This window comes from Balaenoptera borealis (genome assembly GCF_965194805.1).
Source record: "Balaenoptera borealis genome assembly, chromosome: 3".
In the NCBI taxonomy this organism is placed as follows: domain Eukaryota; kingdom Metazoa; phylum Chordata; class Mammalia; order Artiodactyla; family Balaenopteridae; genus Balaenoptera; species Balaenoptera borealis.
The window spans coordinates 74,093,975-74,118,628 of NC_138866.1; the positions used below are offsets into that span (position 1 = coordinate 74,093,975).

Sequence of the window (24,654 nt, forward strand, 5' to 3'; positions counted from 1 at the left end):
CCCTGGTGGTGCAGTGGTTAAGAATCTGCTTGCCAATGCAGGGGACACAGGTTCGAGCCCTGGTCTGGGAAGATCCCACATGCCACGGAGCAACTAAGCCCGTGCGCCACAACTACTGAGCCTGTGCTCTAGAGCCTGTGAGCCACAACTACTGAGCCCGTGAGCCACAACTACTGAGCCCGTGAGCCACAACTACTGAAGCCCGTGCGCCTAGAGCCTGTGCTCCGCAACAAGAGAAGCCACCGCAATGAGAAACCTGCTCACTGCAACGAAGAGTAGCCCCCGCTCTCCACAACTAGAGAAAGCCCGTGCGCAGCAACAAAGACCCAATGCAGCCAAAAAAAAAAAAAGAAAGAAAAAATCTTGGAAGGGTTAGAAAGGACATAATTTCAGAATTTAAAAATATTGAAAAAAAATTATTTCATCATAGACCAGAAATCCTTTGTCATGTCTGCAGACGCGTGTAGGAAACCACTGATGTAATACATGTTTAAGCAGCTTTATTTGGACACTTTTCTCTTTCCTTGAAAATTTTGGGAAGTACATAATGTCCATTTTTTTAGTTACCTTATAATTTATCAGAGGTCCATAAATCTTTTGTCTTAAGTCACAAGCCCTCCTCCAAACTCCGTCCTTGACACTACATCAGTTGTCAGGTGTCAGCCTCGTGCTCTTTCTTTTCCAAAGTCAGACACTTTGCACTGAGGAGATGAAAATATTGTCTGCAACCCCACGTCCTTCAGAGTCCTCTTTGTCCCAGGTTTCTTCTGGTTGTATAATTTGTTCTCACATGTATCAACTAAAATATGAGGTTGCCTATAACAAACTCTGCATCAGGCGTCAGAACACACTGGAGGACGGAGAACCATTAGCAAGGTCAGGTCTGCAGAGGGCTCCTCCCACCCCATTACAGAGTCGCCAACCAGGAGAATGTGGTCTTGTCTTCCTGGGTTGGGGGAAGACTCTGTGCATCTGTTGGCATCAATGAATCCTCCTTAGTATTCTGTCTAGGAATTCATTATTCTCGCAAGTGCCAAGCTGACATTGTCTTTCCTCCTCAACCCTAGTGAAGAGTGATGTTTAGGAGGATAAAGGCAAAGGCTTTTCTAGTATAATAATGCTGAGCTTATGCTGTGAAAAACAGTCAACATGAGCAAGTGAAGAAATGGTTCATCTTGAGCTATTTCACCTGGATGGGGTTGGGACGGACCCTCAAAACCTCAAGCATCTCACTTGCTTCTTCCAGATAGACCAGGACCCTGGGGGAGGGGGTGGAGATTAGAGAAAAAGGACCCTCCAGACCCCATCTAAGAAGGACTCGGTGTGAACTGACAGGTCACATGATGAGAAAAGTGATGTTTTGCACCATTCATTGGACACTGTTATCAGCCAATAGGATTATTTTCTATCTGCTCACAAACTGAACCTGCAGCTGTGAGCTTTCAGCGTGACATGCCAGAGTGGACAGAGGTATTCATCAAGATTTCACCACCCTTTTGGCAATGAAACCAGACTGCATTTTTAGCACACATATTTCAGTGTCTATCTCCCGAGGAGGAAGTTATATTTAGCACATTTCCTGCTAGCCACTGAACAGTGCAAGACCTTCTGGGTCTGGAGTTAGTCACAGCCCTTTATGTCTATCTGTGGAATCCCTCCTTGTAAACTGCTAGGCCTTTGAGGAGCCCGAGTTTATAGCATGAACTGTTACCATAAATCCTTAGAACCCACCAGGAAAGGTGCTGATTGGGTGGTATGTTCATAGCGACTTCTTAGTCCCAGCCCTGGGAATGTTAGGAATGCCCCAGTCAGATGGAGTGTGTGTGTGTGTGTGTGTGTGTGCGTGTGTGAACATGCTTGCATGCATCCATGTGTTTGGGCATGGTAGTGTAAACGGGGCACTCTGGGTGACCTTCTTCAGACTCTAAAAAAAAAGATTTTATTGGAGTATAGTTGATTTACAATGTTGTGTTAGTTTCTGCTGTACAGCAATGTGAATCAGTTATAGATATACATATATCCACTCTTCTTTAGATTCTTTTCCCAAATAGGTCATTACAGAGTACTGAGTAGAGTTCCCTGTGCTATACAGTAGGTCCTTATTAGTTATCTGTTTTATATATAGTAGTGTGTATATGTCAATCCCAGTCTCCCAATTTATCCCCTCTTCCTTTCCCCCCGGTAACCATAAGTTTGTTCTCTACATCTGTAACTCTATTCCTGTTTTGTAAATAAGTTCATTTGTACCCTTAGACTCTTCTTGTACCTACTCCTGAGGATGTGTTTGCATTGCGTTGGGTTTGGGAAAATCAGATCAGCATGTTATGCGCCTCCCAAAGAGAGGAGCGAACAGGAGATGAACTTTCAGGGCCGTAGGCCCTACTTTTCCACATGGATCTTCTGGGTCAAGGGTCAGAGACACAGGGTCCCTTAGACCAGTACCTGCAGACAGGGGGCCTCAGAATCTTCTAGGGAATGTGTTTAAATGCAGATGACATGGTCAAACTCCACCCAGGTATACTGAATCAAACTCTGGGGTATACAGCCCAGGAATCTATATTTAAAAAAATATCCTAGATTGTTTTGTGATGTGAGTGGGTTTGCTGACTACTGCCTCACTTGGCCCTTCCTGCAAGGGGATGGTAGCAGCACTCAGCGCTGACATCAAGTCTTTTTGATTTTACCTCCTAAACATTTCCTGCATCTTCTCTGCATGTCCACTAGTCACTGGCCAAGTCCAAGCTACCAGCATCACTGGCCTGGACCACTCAGCGGCCTCAAAGTTTCCCCTGCAGGGACTCATCCCCCTCCAATCGGTACTCAACACAGCAGCCAGAGTGGTCATTTCCAGTCTCAAGTCAGATTCTGTCACACTCCCCACCCTACCCTGACCCTCACTCCAGTTATTATTTTTTTCTTTTTCCTTTCTTTTTTTTTTTTTCCTTTGGCTGCACCGCGCGGCATGCGGGATCTTAGTTCCCTGACCTGGGATCAAACCCGTGCCCCCTGCAGTGGAAGCATGAAGTCTTAACCACTGGACCGCCAGGGAAGTCCTGCTCCAGTTATTTCTTTCCATCGCTTTTAGGATGAACACATTCTTCTCACAGCCAGAGGACCCACAGGACTGGATCCGCACCCCACCTCATTTCACAGCCATTGTTCCTGCTAATAGGTCTCTCCACAGACCCGCCCCCCCCCCACTCCTTTCACCTGCTCTTCCTTCCGGCTCAGCTGTCATCACTTCCCCAGGGACCCCCCCCCCCCCCCCACTTCCCAACCTCTCAAGGGCTGCACTTTTCAGTTGCAATTTTTTACTAATTGATGTAATAATCTGATTAAACACGAGTCTTCATGTAGAATGTAATTTCGCATAGAGGCAGGGACCACATTTCTTCACTATCACAGCCCTAGTGCTTGGCTCTAAATACCTGCCCTCAGGACTTCCCTGGTGGTCCAGTGGTTAGGACTCGGCGCTCTCACTGCTGGGACCCCAGGTTCGATACCTGGTTGGGGCACTAAGATCCCATAAACCGAGTGGCAAGGCCAAAACAAAAACAAAAGCAAAAACCTGCCCTCGCCTCCATATGGCAGGTGTTGGCCATCAAGCAATCTTCAGTCAGAGAATATGCAGGGTCCTGGGATAGACCAGAGCTTTGTAATTATACCCAGGAGTTCCATTCATTTGTTCATTCATTCATTCATGATGACAAGTGTAGGATTAAGTGCCATTTTGAGCTGTTAAATTCTGGGCCTAGCTGGAGTCAGCCAGCACAGCAGGCACCGCTGGTAATGATTTGAACATGTCTGAACACTTGGCATGCCTCACTTCCCTTGGCTCAATCAAAATAAACATCTACTGAACATGAACTAGGTGCCAGATGTGCCCCTTGTCCTTAAGCAGCTTGTGATCGAGGGAGGAAAGACAGACACGAAACAAGTGACTACAAGTTTATGAGTTTTACCAAGGGGCATTCGAGTGTGCCACGGAGACACAGAAGAGGGGGTGCAAGTCTAGTCTAGGGGCTCAGAGGAAAGCTTCCCTGCAGAAGGAATATTTGAGCTGAGGTTGAGGATGAGTAGGAGTCAGAATAGGCCCTAGCGAGCAGTCCAGGTGAAGGCCAAGGTGAACTTCAGATGATAGGGCTATTTAATGGGCAGTAGGGAGCACCAAGTTCAGCCTAATTCTCCTCCTGTCAGTTGGGGCTTGGCCCATCCAGCCCTTATCCATCCTCTCAGGGGGCAGATGCTGCACTAAACGGGAGAGGGAGTGGAGTGGCCTGTGCGTGGGTACCTCTCGGGGCCCCCTTCTCTGACTCAGGCGTCACAGGAGCTGTTGTGAATTCAGCACCACTCTTGTTGGAGCAATATTAAACATCATCACCAAAGGCAGTTTTGACTCATTTCTTTATTAATATAGAAAAGGAGCCCAAGGCAGCTGGACCAGTAGTACAAAGCACCAGGAGTTAATACTATTCTGGTGAAAGGGTTGGCTTTACAAAAGTGAAGGAGTAGGCAGGAGCTGCCCTGGTTCTGGGGCCAGGCCCAGCCTACTGCCCAGAACCTCGGAGCAGCACCTGGAACCAGCCCCTGGGAGAGAGTGACGGGGGGGAGGGGGTCGGGGGCTGATGAGCTGGAGACCAGAAGGACAGGTGGCAGGGATGGAGGGCCAGGCAGTGAGAACCATCCTGTGGCTGATGAGGACAGACCACTGCCGGCTGGAGGCTCCCCACTGGACCCTGGGCGGAGGCGCACGTGAGCCCCAGCTCCGGGGGCAGGTAGAAAAACCCTGCGGATACTAGAGAGGATGGGGATCCAGACACGGCTCAGGGTTGAAGGGCCTTTCCCTTCTCTCCACCAGGGGCCACCTTTCTCAACACTATCGGTGGGGCTTCAGGGCCCAAGGCACAGAGGGAGGCCCAGAGGCCTCCCAGCGGGAGGAAGAGGGGGCAGGAAGGAAGCACTTGAGTGTTCCCAGCTTAGGCAGCTGGGGCTGAGACACAGGGCAGGCAAACAGCACCCCCGTACAATGAGGCTGGAACGCGGGGCTGGGTTGCGCTTATCCTCAGCCAGGACCAGCCCCATGGCAACGGTGCCCGCCTCAAACCTTGGCAAACAGAGTCTGCCGTGAGCACAGGCTCTCAGCAGACCCGGGTGCCAGCCCTAGCTCTCCTGGAACAGAGCTGTCTCGCCATGGACCAGCCATGCCTTGCCCTGCCCTGGGCCTCCTCTGTTAACGAGGGCTTTGGATACGACCTCTCAGGTCACGGGAGCTGCAGGACCTGCTCTTGGTACTTAAGTGGGAACCAGTCCCAACCAGACTCCAGACAGAACTGGCATGGCCGGGGGGCCGGGGGTGATGGGGCAGGAAGATATTCCTGCACGGAACCTACCCCACACACACTCCAGAGCCAGGAAAGGCTACTGAGAGCCTCTCCTTCGCCCAGGGGAGGCGGCCGCCCTCCCTTTGGCACAGGGGGGATGCGGCTTGGTGTGACCCTTCATAGCCACACCTGGGTAACACTCGGCATGGAGAGAATGGGGTGGCACTCTGCAAGCCTTTATGTTCTTCCCTGGGGTGGGGAGCTCAAGGCCACTTGTGGCTTTTGCCTCTAGCCCTTAGCGTAGAGAGGAGTGCTCTCCTTCTCTGGTCCTGCCCCGGGGACAGCCCGAGACTCTGCCTGGCTGGCACATGTTAGTTGGTCAGGAAAGGACAGAGGGGTAAGTAAGGAGACAGGGAGGTGAGAGTGACTCTCTGGCTTTCTCCTCGCCCTCTAGGGAGAGCAGCTCAATCAACCGAGTCGCAGATCTCCTCCACCACTGCGTTGAAGATGTGTGGCTGGTCCGCGTACACGTGGTGTGAGGCGCCCTCGATCTCCTGTGGATGGAGGACCCCACCAGGGGTGGGACAGCCCTTTATTCAAGGCACTGGAAAGCTATTGCACCATTTCTTTTTCCCTTAAGACTGCTTGCCCGTCACCCATGAGCACTTATTTTACCTAAGACAACAGTCCACCTTTCTCCCCAGATCTTGGCACTTCCCTGTGGGAGTCAGTGAATCCCAATATCCCATCCTTACTTCTCCTATGGCGCCTGATTTTACCTCTCCTTCCACGCCAGCCCCTCCACCGACCTGCTCATGTCATCCACATGTCCACTAAAGCAGGGCCCATCAGGCACCAGCCTAATTAAGCATACTCATTAGCAAATGAGGGGGGAGGGGGTAAGGAAAAACGGCGGGGGGGGGGGCGGGGGCCGGAGGAGTGTGGTGGGAAGGCTTCACGTCAGCCTCTACAGTTCCCAGCTCTGCTTTGGGGTGGGAATTACAGGGGGTAGAGGGACAGCGTGGTGCCTGTGCCTGACTACTGGACAAGAATCTGCCTTTCAGCTGAACTGAGCTACACAGAAGTGAGAAGCCCCTAATTATGATTTTACAGAGAGCCAACCCTTTCAAATCCACTGCCGTAGCTCAACCCGTCCACTCCTGTTTCCCCCTCGACTCTCCCATCACCCTTCGCTACCCTGACTCAGCTACTCTGGGTCAATCAACACGTGCTGGGATGTTGCAGTGTTTCCACCTCAATCCTGCTCCTCCAGTGGCCAACGTACCATGTCTCGGACGTAGGAATCCGGCCGCTGCAGCTTCACCTTTTTTCCCGTGCTGGTGTCTATCCAGGTGTTAGCCCCATAGATCATGGTGATGGGCATTTCTTTTTGAATCAAGTGAATTCGCTCTAACATGGGTCGCCGGGCCCAGCCGAAGGACTCCATCATGGTTTTGAATGCCGTCTCCCCACTGAAGAAGCAAAACAGGGTGAGGCAATGAATAAACGCCACAGCCTAAAATGTCAATTTGTTGGTCTCAGAGGCTGGGGCAGTATCTTTGTCATCCTTTGTGTTCCTCTCAGAGCCCAGCACTGGGCTCATTAAATATTAAGAAGATTAGGAGACAGGACTGAATCTCCAGAGGCTCCTATCACAGATGAGTTGTGAAAACTTGTGGAACTTGTGAAAACCCCATGGCACTGAGAATTATCCAAGAGCCTAATAGGTTACTATTTATTCAACAAATATTTATGTGGCATCCCGGAGCTGAGGGTGGGGACATATGAACAAGACAGATGCAGTGCCTGCCCTCCTGGAGCTCACATTTTCCTCATACTTCAGGCATAAATAATGAATTATATGATTAACTTAACTTCACATTTCCCAAGAATTATGAAAGGGTGGCAGAGTTCTAGGAGAACACAGACTAGGGACTTGGCTTCCTGGGGCTGAAGGAGAGAGTCAAGGGGTTCACTTGGGGTGGGCTCTGATGAGCAAGTACTACAGAAGCACAAAGGGTTTGCTGAGGAGAATGGAATGAAATCAGTCTTGTGAGGACCTGGGGGGAGCAGCAGTTTGTGTGACTTGAGAAGCAATGACGGCCAATCTGATCTCCTTTGCTCCCTGGCCATTTCCTTAGGGAGAGCTAACCAAGGCTGTGTCACAGGGGTCTGCAAGGCTGGGGCAGAAGCCAGCTGTCCAGGTTGCTCTCCTGGGAAGCAGGAGAGGTTGGGGACACTGCCGCCCAGCAGGCTCAGCCTGTTCGGGAATTATATCCCCAGTCTCCTTTGCACCCCTGAGATGAAGGAGAGCCTGGGTTCTGCACAGGCCACCAGAAACAGGGTTCTTCCTTAAGACAGTGCAGCATAGTGGAAAAATCATGGACTCTGGAGTCAGAGAGACATGAGTTCAAATCCTGGCTGTAGTTTCTAAGCAAGTCATGTAAACAAGAATACACCTTAATTTTCTCATTTACAAGCTGGGAGGAATTATACCCACTTTATTAGGTTATTGTGAAGAAAATGAAAATATGTACAAAGCCCCTAAATTTAGGTGAAGCAAAGTAGGTACCCCATCCCCCAAATATTATTCTTTGGCCAAATCGTATGTTTTCCAAGGGAATGGTAAGAGTTACCACGAGCTCATGAGGGTTACAACTCAGAAAGACTCAGGGGCTTATAAAATTGAGTGATGGGGTTTGGGGGAAGGGGCTGGTTATCACTGATGTCATCTCTGCTTCTTCTAGGACCTGAATGAGCTGTGTGATTATATACTCTGTGGCTTAGATTGGGAGGCCATTCATTATACGGAACTAGGTCTGGGGCTGGGGAATGCTCTGAGGAAAGGGCTAGGGGTGGGCCTGCAGGGCCTCAGAGGGTATGAGACTGGCACTGAGCCCAGTGGGGGCTGAGAGGAGTCGAGAGCAGGAAGCAGGGGGCTCCCTGATTTGACTGTTGAGCTGAGTTTCTATACTGCTGCTTAAGCAGGGCCCTTCAATCAGCTGGGCTCCTGAGGAATGTTGGATGGACAGTTCCCACGCTGCCTGAAACCTGTCTGGGTTTGACGCTAATGCTCAGACAGTACTGCTGGAATGCAAAACCCCAGTTGCTTCACAGCTTTAGGCTGAACAGTCCTGAAATGAGGCAGGGCAGTGCTGCTGCTCCCAATGACCTTGGCTCCCCTGAGATGCTTCCCAGTAGCGTGGGGTGAGGCCCCCTCAGAGGTGGTGCCTCATGGTATCAGCCACTCACATGGCACTGCCCGAGGGGAGGACTACCTCCCTATCTCTGCCCTGGATGGCAGTTGTCAAGACTGTAAATCAGCAGGCTTGTGGGGCCTATGTCTGAGTTGTCATAGATATAAAATTCTAGAGATTCTGTGGATATCCCCAAATCCCCCAAAGAGAGGGAAGGCATTCGTATCCCAACAGTAAGTATTTCAAGGTGCACATAATTAGATTTTTAAATGCATAACCTTTCCATCAGCAGTTCTATTTGTAGGAATGTAGTCTAGAGATACAGTCATATGTGTGCAAAGGAAGATATATGAGAGGTTCCCTGAAGCAATGTCACATGATATCTCAGACCTAAAATAACAAGAAGATTCAGGAATTACAGGTCTGGGACAGGAGAAGACTTTCTTTTTTTTTTTTCTTTATAAATATACCATGTTCAGAGAAGGAAGAAGAACTACAATCCTGTAGCCTGTGGAACAAAAACCACATTCACAGAAAGATAGACAAGATGAAAAGGCAGAGGGCTATGTACCAGATGAAGTAACAAGATAAAACCCCAGAAAAACAAGTAAATGAAGTGGAGCTAGGCAACCTTCCAGAAAAAGAATTCAGAATAATGATAGTGAAGATGATCCAGGACCTTGGAAAAAGAATGGAGGCAAAGATCGAGAAGATGCAAGAAATGTTTAACAAAGACCTAGAAGAACTAAAGAGCAAACAAACAGAGATGAACAATACAATAACTGAAATGAAAACTACACTAGAAGGAATCAATAGCAGAATAACTGAGGCAGAAGAACGGATAAGTGACCTGGAAGACAGAATGGTGGAATTCACTGCTGTGGAACAGAATAAAGAAAAAAGAATGAAAAGAAATGAAGACAGCCTAAGAGACCTCTGGGACAACATTAAACGCAACAACATTCGCATTATAGGGGTCCCAGAAGGAGAAGAGAGAGAGAAAGGACCAGAGAAAATATTTGCAGAGATTATAGTCGAAAACTTCCCTAACATGGGAAAGGAAATAGCCACCCAAGTCCAGGAAGCGCAGCGAGTCCCATACAGGATAAACCCAACGAGAAACACACTGAGACACATAGTAATCAAATTGGCAAAAATTAAAGACAAAGAAAAATTATTGAAAGCAGCAAGGGAAAAACGACAAATAACATACAAGGGAACTCCCATAAGGTTAACAGCTGATTTCTCAGCAGAAACTCTACAAGCCAGAAGGAAGTGGCAATGATATACTTAAAGTGATGAAAGGGAAGAACCTACAACCAAGATTACTCTACCCAGCAAGGATCTCATTCAGATTCGATGGAGAAATCAAAAGCTTTACAGACAAGCAAAAGCTAAGAGAATTCAGCACCACCAAACCAGCTCTACAACAAATGCTAAAGGAACTTCTCTAAGTGGCAAACACAAGAGAAGAAAAGGACCTACAAAAACAAACCCAAAACAATTAAGAAAATGGTCATAGGAACATACATATCGATAATTACCTTAAATGTGAATGGATTAAATGCTCCAACCAAAAGACACAGGCTTGCTGAATGGATACAAAAACAAGACCACTATATATGCTGTCTACAAGAGACCCACTTCAGACCTAGGGACACATACAGCCTGAAGGTGAGGGGGATGGAAAAAGATATTCCATGCAAATGGAAATCAAAAGAAAGCTGGAGTAGCAATACTCATATCAGATAAAATAGACTTTAAAATAAAGAATGTTACAAGAGACAAGGAAGGATACTACATAATGATCATGGGATCAATCCAAGAAGAAGATACAACAATTATAAATATATATGCACCCAACATAGGAGCACCTCAATACATAAGGCAACTGCTAACAGCTGTAAAAGAGGAAATCAACAGTAACACAATAATAGTGGGGGACTTTAACACCTCACTTACACCAATGGACAGATCATCCAAAATGAAAATAAATAAGGAAACAGAAGCTTTAAATGACACAATAGACCAGATAGATTTAATTGATATTTATAGGACATTCCGTCCAAAAACAGCAGATTACACTTTCTTCTCAAGTGCACACGGAACATTCTCCAGGACAGATCACATCTTGGGTCACAAATCAAGCCTCAGTAAATTTAAGAAAATTGAAATCATATCAAGCATCTTTTCTCACCACAACGCTATGAGATTAGAAATGAATTACAGGGGAAAAAACGTAAAAAACACAAACACATGGAGGCTAAACACTATATTACTAAATAACCAAGAGATCACTGAAGAGATCAAAGAGGAAATCAAAAAATACCTAGAGACAAATGACAATGAAAACACGACGATCCAAAACCCATGGGATGCAGCAAAAGCAGTTCTAAGAGGGAAGTTTATAGCCATACAAGCCTACCTCAAGAAACAAGAAAAATCTCAAATAAACAATCTAACCTTACACCTAAAGGAACTAGAGGAAGAAGAACAAACAAAACCCAAAGTTAGCAGAAGGAAAGAAATCATAAAGATCAGAGTAGAAATAAATGAAATAGAAACAAAGAAAACAATAGCAAAGATCAATAAAAATAAAAGCTGGTTCTTTGAGAAGATAAACAAAATTGATAAGCCATTAGCCAGACTCATCAAGAAAAAGAGGGAGAGGACTCAAATCAATAAAATTAGAAATGAAAAAGGAGAAGTTACAACAGACACCACAGAAATACAAAGCTTCCTAAGAGACTATTACAAGCAACTCTATGCCAATAAAATGGACAACCTGGAAGAAATGGACAAATTCTTAGAAAGGTATAACCTTCCAAGACTGAACCAGGAAGAAATAGAAAATATGAACAGACCAATCACAAGTAATGAAATTGAAACTGTGATTAAAAATCTTCCAACAAACAAAAGTCCAGGGAGATCGATCTAAGATGGCGACTGTGGAACTGGAAACCACCCCTACTTCTAATCCCCCACCTACAGAAGAAGAGAAAACAGAATCTAATCAGGAGGTTGCTAACCCAGAACACTATATTAAACATCCTTTACAGAACAGATGGGCACTCTGGTTTTTTAAAAATGATAAAAGCAAAACTTGGCAAGCAAACCTTTGGCTGATCTCTAAGTTTGATACTGTTGAGACTTTTAGGCTCTGTACAACCATATCCAGTTGTCTAGTAATTTAATGCCTGGCTGTGACTACTCACTTTTTAAGGATGGTATTGAGCCTATGTGGGAAGATGAGAAAAACAAACGAGGAGAACGATGGCTAATTACATTGAACAAACAGCAGAGACGAAGTGACCTCAATCGCTTTTGGCTAGAGACACTGCTGTGCCTTATTGGAGAATCTTTTTATGACTACAGTGATGATGTATGTGGAGCTGTGGTTAATGTTAGAGCTAAAGGTGATAAAATAGCAATATGGACTACTGAATGTGAAAACAGAGAAGCTGTTACACATATAGGGAGGGTATACAAGGAAAGGTTAGGACCTCCTCCAAAGGTAGTGATTGGTTATCAGTCCCATGCAGACACAGCTACTAAGAGCAGCTCCACCACTAAAAATAGGTTTGTTGTTTAAGAAGACACCTTCTGAGTATTCTCATAGGAGACTGCGTCAAGCAATCGAGATTTGGGAGCTGAACCAAAGCCTCTTCAAAAGCAGAGTGGACTGCATTTAAATTTGATTTCCATCTAAATGTTGCTAAGATATAAGAGAAGTCTCATTCGCCTTTGTCTTGTATTTCTGTGTTCATATTTTTTTTTTTTTTAATTTTGGCTAGAGTGTCCACTATCCCAATCAAAGAATTACAGTACACATCGTCCCCAGAATCCATAAATGTGTTCCTGGCCCACTCTGTAATAGCTTAAAAGAATTAATGATTACAAACACATTTGACCCATCTAAAATATTAGAGAAAAGAATTTGCATTTCTATACCTTACAAGAGAACGATTCTGTTTATGTTCCATTGTATGCAGGAGCATATTTTGCTGGTTTGAAAGAGTATGATGCCTACATTTTTCTAACAATTTTCTTTGTTTCTTTTTACAGCATTGTCTGTGCTGTACTCTTGCTGATGGCTGCTAGATTTTAATTTATTTGTTTCCCTACTTGATAACATTAGTGATTCTGATTTCAGTTTTTCATTTGTTTTGCTTTTGTTTTTTTCCTCATGTGACATTGGTGAAGGATCCAGGAATATGACACAAAGGTGGAATAAACATTAATTTTGTGCAAAAAAAAAAAAAAAAAAAAGTCCAGGACCAGATGGCTTCACAGGTGAATTCTATCAAACATTTAGAGAAGAGCTAACACCCATCCTTCTCAAACTCTTCCAAAAAATTGCAGAGGAAGGAACACTCCCAAACTCATTCTATGAGGCCACCATCACCCTGATACCAAAACCAAACAAAGGTACTACAAAAAAAGAAAATTACAGACCAATATCACTGATGAATATAGATGCAAAAATCCTCAACAAAATACTAGCAAACAGAATCCAACAACACATTAAAAGGATCATACACCATGATCAAGTGGGGTTTATCCCAGGGATGCAAGGATTCTTCAATATATGCAAATCAATCAATGTGATACACCATATTAACAAATTGAAGAATAAAAACCATATGATCATCTCAATAGATGCAGAAAAAGCTTTTGACAAAATTCAATACCCATTTATGATAAAAACTCTACAGAAAGTGGGCATAGAGGGAAACTACCTCAACATAATAAAGGCCATATATGACAAACCCACAGCAAACATCATTCTCAATGGTGAAAAACTGAAAGCATTTCCTCTAAGATCAGGAACAAGACAAGGATGTCCACTCTCACCGCTATTATTCAACATAGTTTTGGAAGTCCTAGCCACGGCAATCAGAGAAGAAAAAGAAATAAAAGGAATACAAATTGGAAAAGAAGAAGTAAAACTGTCACTGTTTGCAGATGACATGATACTATACATAGAGAATCCTAAAGATGCCACCAGAAAACTACTAGAGCTAATCAATGAATTTGGTAAAGTTGCAGGATACAAAATTAATGCATGGAAATCTCTTGCATTCCTATACACTAATGATGAAAAATCTGAAAGAGAAATTAAGGAAACACTTCCATTTACCATTGCAACAAAAAGAATAAAATACCTAGGAATAAACCTTCCTAGGGAGACAAAAGACCTGTATGCAGAAAACTATAAGACACTGATGAAAGAAATTAAAGATGATACCAACAGATGTAGAGGTATACCATGTTCTTGGATTGGAAGAATCAATACTGTGAAAATGACTATACTACCCAAAGCAATCTACAGATTCAATGCAATCCCTATCAAATTACCAATGGCATTTCTTATGGAACTAGAACAAAAAAATCTTAAAATATGTATGGAGACACAAAAGACCCCGAATAGCCAAAGCAGTCTTGAGGGAAAAAAATGGAGCTGGAGGAATCAGACTCCTTGACTTCAGACTATACTACAAAGCTACAGTAATCAAGACAATATGGTACTGGCACAAAAACAGAAACATAGATCAATGGAACAAGATAGAAAGCCCAGAGGTAAACCCATGCACCTGTGGTCAACTAATCTATGACAAAGGAGAAAAGGATATACAATGGAGAAAAGACAGTCTCTTCAACAAGTGGTGCTGGGAAAACTGGACAGCTACATGTAAAAGAATGAAATTAGAACACTCCCTAACACCATACACAAAAATAAACTCAAAATGGATTAGAGACCTAAATGTAAGACCGGACACTATAAAACTCTTAGAGGAAAACATAGGAAGAACAGTCCTTGACATAAATCACAGCAAGATCTTTTTTGATCCACCTCCTAGAGTAATGGAAATAAAAACGAAAATAAACAAATGGGACCTAATGAAACTTAAAAGCTTTTGCACAGCAAAGGAAACCATAAACAAGACAAAAAGACAACCCTCAGAATGGGAGAAAGTATTTGCAAATGAATCAATGGACAAAGGATTAATCTCCAAAATATATAAACAGCTCATGTGCTCAATATTAAAAAAACAACCCAATCCAAAAATGGGCAGAAGACCTAGATAGACATTTCTCCAAAGAAGACATACAGATGGGCAAGAAGCACATGAAAAGCTGCTCAACATCACTAATTATTAGAGAAATGCAAATCAAAACTACAATGAGGTATCACCCCACACCAGTTAGAATGGGCTTCATCAGAAAATCTACAAACAACAAATGCTGGAGAGGGTGTGGAGAAAAGGGAACCCTCTTGCACTGTTGGTGGGAATGTAAACTGATACAGCCACTATGGAGAACAGTATGGAGGTTCCTTAAAAAACTAAAAATAGAATTACCATATGATCCAGCAATCCCACTGCTGGGCATATACCCAGAGAAAACCACAATTCAAAAAGACACATGCACCCCAATGTTCATTGCAGCACTATTTACAATAGCCAGGTCATGGAAGCAACCTAAATGCCCATCAACAGACGAATGGATAAAGAAGTTGTGGTACATATATACAATGGAATATTACTCAGCCATAAAAAGGAACGAAATGGGGTCATTTGTTGAGACGTGGATCTTGAGACTGTCATACAGAGTGAAGTAAGTCAGAAAGAGAAAAACAAATATCGTATATTAATGCATATATGTGGAACCTAGAAAAATGGTACAGAAGAACCGGTTTGCAGGGCAGAAATTGAGACACAGATGTAGAGAACAAACTTATGGACACCAAGGGGGGGAAAGCGGCAGGGGGGTGGGGATGGTGGTGTGCTGAATTGGGCGATTGGGACTGACGTGTATACACTGATGTGTATAAAATGGATGACTAATAAGAACCTGCTGTATAAAAAAATAAATAAAATTTAAAAAAAATACCATGTTCATATCACTTTTTCAGTTAAAAAATAAAAAGATCAGGGGCTTCCCTGGTGGCGCAGTGGTTGAGAATCTGCCTGCCAATGCAGGGGACACGGGTTCGAGCCCTGGTCTGGGAAGATCCCACATGCCGCGGAGCAGCTGGGCCCGTGAGCCACAATTACTGAGCCTGTGCATCTGGAGCCTATGCTCCACAACAAGAGAGGCCGCGATAGTGAGAGGCCTGCGCACCGCGATGAAGAGTGGCCCCCGCTTGCCCCAACTAGAGAAAGCCCTCGCACAGAAACGAAGACCCAACACAGCCATAAATAAATAAATTAAAAAAAAAAAAAAAAGATCTTTGGAAATGTTTTCCAGACTTTTTGCCTGTCAGGCTAACTGCCTATCTCCAGGGAAGAGTAAGGGTCCTCCTCTAGAGACAGGCGGCATGTTTAATTAATCTATTATCTTCTCCATCCCTTTGTGCCTATGCCTGGGAAAGTCTCTGGAAACCACCAAGCCTGCTAATGCCTATGTTCCCCTAACTGAATGAGAGCTCTGTGGAAGAAGAAATACAGCACAGAATGATCCTGGGACAGTTCTGGAGTTTTCCAGCAGCTGGAGTTTTAGCTGCCAACCCATCGACCTTGAGCTGACTCTGGAAGCTGCCCTCACCTGGGATTCTGGGCATTGCAGTGGTAGATATACTCCGATATAGTATCATCGTCAAAGAAGTCTGCAAACTTGCGCTTGAAGTCTGGTCGGAATCGCTGTACCAGGCTGGGCCCTGGGAGGGGACAGAACGTGGAGAGGCCGATTTGAATAGGGAGGAAAGACTCCTGCCTTTGTATGTGTTAACAACTTTAACCAAACATTATTTCTCCTAAGGGTTTGTTTGCTTTGTACACTTAATGTTATAGTGGCAGACAGAGCATGCAAGTCTTTTGGGAAGCTCCAGGTGACTACAAATGAGAGTCAGTTAGTTGCCAAAGAATTTAGATAGTCTAATGTCACTGAGGAACCAGAATTATCTGCAGCTCAATGAAGTCCCAAGATCTTTCTCTCCAAGGATTACAAGCCCCACAGGAGTCCATGGTTGAGATGCTTTGCTTTTACAGTCTGAGCTATGTTCTCTTTCTCCCCGAGACCCTTTATGGCCGTTTAATCTTCTGAAGGTAGTGGATGAAACCAGACCACCTCCCAAGAGCCCTCTCACTTTCAGGCCTGTAATAGAATACGAGTGAAGAGGTAAACCTAATACTGGCATCTCAGACTCGGGGCACAGTTTTAGAGCAATCTGTTCCCTTCACCTTTCTTTAAATAGTACATACACAAGCAGTAGGGCACTTGAAACACACTGTAAAAATTGGGCCTAATGAATGATCAGCTTCAGGCCTCTCTCTCCCGGTCTGCTCTCTCTGTGTGAGAAGCAAGGGTTGAGAGGGAGGCAAAGCCGGGATCCCCTGGGCCCTGGTCCTCCTGCATGGCCGCCAGCCAACCTCCCCAACCATAATAGCTCTGATGCCCACGCATGGACCTGGCCAGAGGCAAGTCCAGCAATGGGGAGAGTGGTTAGAGCAGGGCTTCTCCCTGTAAAAGGATTATAGAAGGTCTGCTGGAGTGCACAGTGCTGGGTGCCCTAAGAAGGTCAGCCCTCTGCGCATTTAGTATCCTTTGGCACCTGTGTCTCTTGCTTTCCTTCCTTTCTCCCCAAACTCCTACCTTCTGCTCAAGTGCTCATTTTTCTCTTTTATCCAGAGCCATTCTGTTTCTCTTGAAGGGCCTAGAGAGATAACTCTTATTCAGCCAATAGCAATTAATTCATAATAATTGGCTATTGAACATTACTGTGTATATATAAGCCATCAGTGCAAAATAGATGGCCACCAATCTTTTCCATAAAGGGAATCTGCTTTTCTCTTTATCAGAGTAAAAGGCTCCCCAGATAGGGAGGGTGCTAGCAGTGTGAGGTCAGAAGGCCGGGGCATACTGATCCCATTCGCTCTGGCTGGCTCCCCCCTCCTTCCCTCCCTTCACTCACAGGGTTTGCTGACAGCTACTAAGTGGTGAAGACGTGGTGTCTGACTGGGGCAGGAGCTTGCCTGCCACTGTGGGCTAGGCTGGAGGCTCTGGTCCTGACCTCTCCTGGCAACAGGTGCTGGGTGAGCTGCAGGGATGGGATCCAGCAGTGGTGACCACGCTGAAACACCAACAGGCTGCCATAAACGTGGAGCACAGAAACTCAGCAGAGGAAGAGTCACCTCATGGCCCCTTCCTCTCTCTCTGGGGCACAGAGTAGCAGTTCTGCTCCATCTGGCTCTCGCATGGAAAAGCTTTTTCCATGCAGATGGAGGAAAAAAAGAACCTTCTGAAACTGCAGACAAAGACATCTGGTCCAGATTAACAGCTTTAAATAACAATGTTAGGCCTATTCCCACTTTTCCTGAACAAGAGGGGATGCTGAGAGTCCAGGTGCAGTGGGGCTTCTAGAATGGGACAGCCGTGGTTTGAGGAGACAGTTTTCCATCTACAGGCTACTCACCCCAGGGTCCAGCTACTCGAAGAACAGCCAGTGGATTGGAACGCCCTAGGACAGAGGCCACAGCCTTGACCCAGGTCGGGGGTGCACGGATCTGACTGGGGTCAGTTGGTCGGAGGGGAAAGCCCCATGGGTCCACCAGGATGAGGTGTTTAACTCTAAAGGAGGAAAAAGGAGGAGTCAAGTTGTCTTTGCTTGAAGGTATCACAGCCCTTAAATCACCCAGGAAGAGAACTATTGGAAACAAATACCGGAAGTTTCCCAGCAAGGCGAGGAGTCGTCGTGATGGAGATGGGTGGCTCTTCCTTACCTGTCAGGGTACTTGATTGAGTAGGAAGTGGCCAGGAATCCTCCCAGGCTGTGCCCCAGGAGGATCATACTGGGGATCCCCATGGTCTCCCGCCATGTCTCTATCGAGGTCACAAACTCGTCCTCGGCCCCCTCTGGGTCCCTCGGGAACGCTGGCCTAGAGCTTCGCCCGAAGCCGAGCAGATCGAAGGTGTGCAGAGTGCGGCGGGCGCTCAGTGAATCCATGTTGAGGATCCAGAGGCCCACGCCGCCCCCAAAGCCATGCACCATCACCAGGGGGGTGCGGTCCCTGAGCTCAGGGCTCACTGTCACCGTCCAGATCTTGTTCTGGTTTGGGAGGGACACGTATCGGGCCAGGAACTTGTTCTGGAGGCCTGGGGAGAGGGGTCCAGGGCAGAGCGATCAGACTGTGTGCTGACAGCGTCATCCTTTTGCCTGGACTCCCGCTCTTCAGCTCTCTCTCATCCCCAAACCCTTCCTGACCTCCCTTGCCTTTCCTTTCACAACTCTCTGACCCTACGTCCTAAGAGTTCAACTCCAAGTACAATTTGTAGACCGTCTAGTCTGTAGGTATTAAGAGGGGCCATCTTATTCCTTGAGGCTGTTTGGGTCCCTTTGGGTCCACGGTGGCAGTGACCCCACTGACCCCACAGAGCTTCAGCATCTGTCAGTCTTGTACCTGTGTGTGCTTGGGGCTTGACCCATGGACAGTAGTGTCCTCACTGAAGGTATCTGGGAGTGTTGAGCCAGGTCCCTCTTTGGGACAGACCAAGGTGGGCAATGCTTGCTTTGCTGGTGTGAAGGCAGTCACATGACAGAGCTGCCGAGGGGAAGTCACCTGGATCCCAGACAGCTTGAAAGGCTTGAAAACTGTGGCTCTTCTGTGGTTGTACTTAACCCAGCCCATAAGAGAGAGGGTAGCCATGGCTGGGGCAGTGGCTACAGGGCGGGGAAGATCATATGAGGAACATGGGGAGATGTGGCCCAAGGATCTTGTTTGGTAACTGGATGGCGGGGTCGGGGGGGTGCTAACTGGGCAGAACACAAGGAATAGTAATATTAGACAATACAGGACTGCTGGTCCTTGGGTAGGAAGATGGTAAATCTAAGAAGTGCTTGTGTGTTTGATGAGAAAGGGAGAGATGGCAAAAGAAAAGAATAGGAGAAGGAAGAAGTAAAGGAGAGAATGTGTACATTTATACATGCTGTATGTTAATAGCTGGTACAGGGTTTGAGGTGAAGTTGTGGGATGAGACAGAAACCAGCATGATGGACAGGGAGGGAGATGTCAAGGAACCACTATCATGGAATGTGTGTCCTCTGGGCAAATCTTTTCCCTCCAGTCACAGACATCCCTTCCTCCCACCCCAAGCATTGTCAATCAGGAATCAGTGGGCTCAGTGTGCCAGTCCCCGGGAAGATCCTGTATCCTGGGCCTCCCGAGGGAGGTGGGACGAGTGTCCCTTCTACTTACACTGGAGGATCCTGGCTTCCACATTCTTCAGCTGAGACATGGAAGTGGGGCGCCAAGTGGGCAGCCAGCTGCTCAGCCAGCCTTGAGGCCTGGGACAGGGAGACACGGAGACACTCACTGGCAAAGCTGGAAACACTGATGCTCTCAGGCTTGCTGGCAGTTAGTTACAAAAGAGTTATCAGGGCGCAGGGTGTTTCCAGGCTCGGGAAACCTGCCCCTATGGCAGTCAGCAATTCCCTGGTTGCCTGATAGACTGTTACTCTTCTCTGATAAATGGTTATTAACAACAACATGCCCTTTGTTTCAACAGATACTCAGAATACCATGTGCAGGACACTTCACAGTTTACAAAGCCCTTTCACATTTTTTTATCTCATTTGAGCTTTACAACTCCCCTTTGTTACTGGTTATTATAATGTTCAAGGAGGTTACAAGGGGAAAAAAAGCCAACTTTTAACTAATGTTTCAGTTCTCCTTTGCCATCCCTAGGACTGTATGTTCCTTTAGAGTAGGGCAAATTCTCATGCCACCTGCCCTCCTGGCAGGGCACCAGGGTTCGTGTGTGCCCTCTTCCAAGCCCCTGAAAGTACAGAGCACTGTGTCAGTGCCCAGTTGGGCTCTCAGGCAATCAATCAGTCCAGCCTTGAATGACATGATGGGACAGGCAGGGAGAAGGATGAGGGAGACCTGGGTTCAAGTCCTGCTGTGATTCCCTGACAGGACAAACGTTGCCCTTGGCCTTGTTTCCAGATTATAAAATGAGTAGAAAGCTCACACATGTCATCACCTCCAATGGCATGCAGTAAAACAGATAAGATAACCTATCTTGCTTTCTACTTTATACCCAGGGGACTTTAAGTCATTGCAGGGTAGAGGTTGAAAGTAGCAGTTGTTGTGGAATAATTTTTTAAAACCCTGGATCTAGGGACTTCCCTGGTGGCACAGTAGTTTAGAATCCGCCTGCCAATGCAGGGGACACGGGATCGAGCCCTGGTCCAGGAAGATCCCACATGCCGCGGAGCAACTAAGCCCGTGCGCCACAGCTACTGGGCCTGCACTCTAGAGCCTGCGAGCCACAACTACTGAGCCCACGTGCCACAACTACGGAAGCCTGCGCACCTAGAACCCGTGCTCTGCAACAAGAGAAGCCACTGCAATGAGAAGCCCGCGCACCACAACGAAGAGTAGCCCCTGCTCGCCGCAACTAGAGAAAGCCCACGTGCAGCAATGAAGACCAATGCAGCCAAAAATAAATAAATAAATAAATAATAAACAAACAAAACCAAAAATAACATGCTTAAAAAAAAAAAAAAAAACACCCTGGATCTAAGTCACAGTAATATCATTTACAAGCAGAATGGTGTTGGCCTGTTAAATAACCTGTCTTTGAGCATCTAGATATGGAAGGGACCTCATAAGGCGCCTGGGACAAAACAGATGCTCACCGAATGAGCTTTTATTATTCCTTTTCCATCCCATATGGTATTTCTCTTTTCTTGAACTCTGTCTGGATGAAGTGGATTTCAGGATCCACACCACCAGTTACAGAAAGGGCCTGTAAACATCAGAACAGTCAAGCAGGGGCATTCTGTGGGGGAGCGAGGGGAACTATTACCAACCCCCCCTTGGCACACATTGGGCATCTTGCTACATCATTTGGAAGTGCAGAATTTTAGATTAGAATAGTTCCTTAGAAATCTAGTCCAGCCTCTTTATTTTACAGATGAGCAAAATGATGCCCAAAGAGGTTATACAGCTAGTTAGAAAAAGAAGCAGAACTAGAACCTAGATCTCAAATCCAGGTTTCGCCTTATTTTTTCAAGGCCACACACGAATACTCACATTATACAAGCACAGTTCCACACTTGTCTGTTTTCTGAAAGGAGGTGTGACCTAAAGCCAGAGACTGAAGTTCTAATCCTGGCATTGCCACTCACCAGCAATGTGTCTTTGGACACATTATTTAGCCTTCTCTGTCAGTTTCCTCATTTTTAAAGGGAGGTAATAATAGTATCTACCTCAGAGGGTTGTTATAAAGACCAAATGAATTAATGCACAGAGAAATGCCTAGCACAAGATAAACTCCCAATAAATGTTCTTTTCCCCAGCTAAATCATAAGCTATCTATATTCCCAGTGTTTTGCAAGTAGCAAATCTCAGTGACTGAGGTTTGAAAGAAATACTGAGGTTGCAGCTGAAACTGGTCCATCAATGGCTTTAGCCAGATGAGAGCTGTCACTCTCAGTCAATCCAGTCCTACGAAGACTCAGAACCCTTCGAATATTCCTCTGGAATTCCTTATAGGCTTGAAGCACTGGCACCAAGACCACAGAATGTTGCCAGTCTTAAGAGACAAACTTTCCCGCCGCCCCACGGAGACTGTGACAAGTTAGGGCATGTCATCTGGACCCCACATTGCCTTATATCTGCCCAAAGCAGCACTCAGGAGAAATGTTGTTCTAAGGAACAGCATCAAGGGCTACTCTGCAGATACTCTTCAGGGAGAGCTTTTCCTCTCTTCTTCACCAAAAATGCTACTGGTAGAGCGCTGGAAATAGTCCCTGGCACACTATCTGCTCAATACCACTGGGGAGATGAGGGCTGGGCTGGGGAATTGAGGCAAGAAGCAGAGCAGCCGCTTAGCCACGAACTTAGCCTGGTTGGGGTGGTCTCTTCCCTTTAGGGTGCCTTTATCCTGATGGTGGGTGAGGCAGAAGGGGTTCTGTGCTGGGCAAGAAGACTGTTCTAAACCGCTGTGATCTTGAGGTCTCCTAACTTCTTTGGGCCCTGGATTCTTCACCTGTAAAAAGGAACTGAACTACCTGAATCTCTGCCAGCTCTAATAGTCTATTTCTCTAAGTCATTGTAGCTATTGTAAATCTCCTCTTGGAAGCATCATTTTGGAAAACACCACTCTCCCGGGCAGTTCCTTCAAGCCCAGGAAGCTATTATTGTCATAACGTTAATTAGTTTTGCAAGCAGCTCTGAAAAGGGGGGAACAAGTGGGAACACGGGATCCAGGAAAGGCCCATTTTTGGTGAACACGCCCCCCCGCCCCCCCCCCCGCACCCCGCTTGGCTGGAAGCTGAGTCATTCTCCAAGCAACTTTTCCTTGCTCCTATCAGACTGTGAACTGCTTGTCACACCACCTACAGGTGGCACCCCAAACTTGATGTCCTTGAGACGGTGTTAACAAATTCCCAAAGCTCTAATTCTGAAACCGCAGCATTAAGGATATTGTTATGATGATTAAAAACTATCAACAAGGATTGCCAGCGACTAAGCGCCTCGGTTGGCGAGAGCGAGTGAAACTTGCAAGCCTATTTAACCCAGACCAATCCCAGCGCAGTGGAGCCCTCTCTCCGCTTGCCACGCCTTACCCGTGCAGGGCTGGGCTAAGCGAGGCTCTTCCCACATCCCTGCCTCCCGTCCTGGAGCAAATCCAGACGAGCAGACCTGGCTGTTACCCCCGCACCCGCGTCCACACGCTTGCTTTGGGGGGTCTGAGACATCACCACTAAATCTAATCCCAGGGTACCTAGACTAGAGGGGAGCAAGGAATGAACGCGAACACTAAAGTGGAAAGTCAGAACCGCTGGGCTGTAGAAAGCGTTCTCTTCCATCGCTCCCCTGACTCTGCTGCCGCATCTTCTGGGCAAAAGGAAAGCAACCAAACGCAACCCCCAGCCCTCCCCTGAAGCCGACCTGAAAAAGGAAAGTCTGGAAGGTGTCTAAAACTGTTCCTCAGCCACAGACAGTCCCAGGTTCATGGCCCAGAGACAGAGATAGAGAAAGAGACAGGATTAACTCACTGCTCCTCCAGATCATCAGCCATAGTAAACAAGCCCTGCCGGGTCGAGCTGAGCCAGCCCATCCCTCCGCCTGACGCCAGCACCAGCTGACCCGGAATAGGGTAGGAGAGCAAAGTGGGGCGTGGCCAGCGCCGCGAACGGGGAGGAGGGGCCTCAGGACGCGGGCTGGGGCTCTGAACCCAGCCGGCTGGGACAGCCGGGACACATGAGATGTCTCTGAGAGCGTCACAAAATAGGACAGTAGTCCTGGTCACACATTTGGGGACAGTGAGGGAGATAAGTAGTACTGAAACTACCGAGTCCCTCACAGGAGCTCCATCAAACCTCTACTCTCTGATAATTAAAAAGTGACTTAACTACCCCTGCACGCTCCCACACACCCATTGGGCTTCCCTATTGTAGCCACCCCATCCCCTCAAGTCCACCCCTTAGTGTTCCTTCTAATCAGATGCTCAAGATGTTTGTGGAGACACTACCAACCGTTGAACGCTCCTACAAAGGGTCTGAGAGCCTGTGGCCCAAGTAGACTACCAAATTTTGCAAATAAAAACCAGGACGCCTAGTTAAAGTTGAATTGCAGATAAACAGCAAATACTTTTTTGGAGTAAGCATGTCCCATGCAATGTTTAGGACATAAATGGGCATCCTGTACTTTATCTGGCCACCCTAAACCTAAGCCACACAGGCCAAGATGAGCATTCCTCTGCTCTGGGGTTGTCTTTGGCCCCAGCCTGGTTCCCAGAGACAAGGTGGCTCAACCCCAGGTCTCCGTCAGTTTGGGGTCCCTGCCTCCACTTCCCCAGGGGGGAGCAGTTGAAGGACTAGCCTACAGGGGTGAGTCCGCTTTAGGTAGCTGGGATGGGGGCTGGAGAGAGAGAGGTCCTGATTGGCTTGCTCAGCAGAGGAGTCAGATCGTAACTGACTCCAGAACTTACCTGAACTGGTAAACAGGGCCTGATGTCCCTGGAGTGGTCATCCTCTTGATTAGGTTAAAACCAGACTAGAGATAGTGGATGGTGGGTGGGAGAGTGCTGGTTGTAGGGGTTTGTCAAGGTGGTTTTTTTTTTAGCCTTCCTGCAGGACTCAGGAGATTCTGAGATTTCTTCTTTCTTGTAACACAGTGTTAAAC

At 46.6% G+C, this 24,654-nt stretch overlaps 1 protein-coding gene and 1 pseudogene across 11 annotated transcripts; one reads left to right on the forward strand and one right to left on the reverse strand.

Annotated features, from left to right (window-relative positions):
* Positions 1 to 4,386: 4,386 nt before the first annotated feature.
* ABHD4 (abhydrolase domain containing 4, N-acyl phospholipase B) lies at positions 4,387 to 23,650 on the reverse strand. 10 transcript variants are annotated; one of them, XM_082386196.1, is made up of 8 exons: positions 23,526 to 23,650; positions 19,714 to 19,802; positions 18,241 to 18,566; positions 17,934 to 18,088; positions 17,433 to 17,591; positions 16,067 to 16,178; positions 6,607 to 6,793; positions 4,387 to 5,875 (listed from the first exon to the last, which is right to left on the reverse strand). In XM_082386196.1, exons 2-8 carry the CDS (start codon positions 19,735 to 19,737, stop codon positions 5,786 to 5,788), a joined length of 1,053 nt encoding a protein of 350 aa, XP_082242322.1. In that variant the 5' UTR covers positions 19,738 to 19,802; positions 23,526 to 23,650; the 3' UTR covers positions 4,387 to 5,785. The 10 variants fall into 10 exon arrangements, with proteins under 10 accessions (XP_082242322.1, XP_082242316.1, XP_082242323.1 ...); XM_082386190.1 differs by having other exon boundaries at positions 18,241 to 18,613; XM_082386197.1 differs by having other exon boundaries at positions 23,419 to 23,545.
* On the forward strand, positions 11,539 to 12,343 carry LOC309626023 (eukaryotic translation initiation factor 4E pseudogene; annotated as a pseudogene). Its single transcript has one exon. The product of its transcript is annotated as a eukaryotic translation initiation factor 4E pseudogene (transcript).
* Positions 23,651 to 24,654: the final 1,004 nt, after the last annotated feature.

Coding starts and splice junctions, on each gene's coding strand:
- ABHD4 (XM_082386190.1), bottom strand. CDS start 23,587: ATGGGCTGGCTCAGCTCGACCCGGCAGGGCTTGTTTACTATGGCTGAT. Junction 19,803..23,525: donor GCTGATGATCTGGAGGAGCA/GTGAGTTAATCC, acceptor TCCCTGTCCCAG/GCCTCAAGGCTGGCTGAGCA. Junction 6,794..16,066: donor TGCAATGCCCAGAATCCCAG/GTGAGGGCAGCT, acceptor TTGCTTCTTCAG/TGGGGAGACGGCATTCAAAA.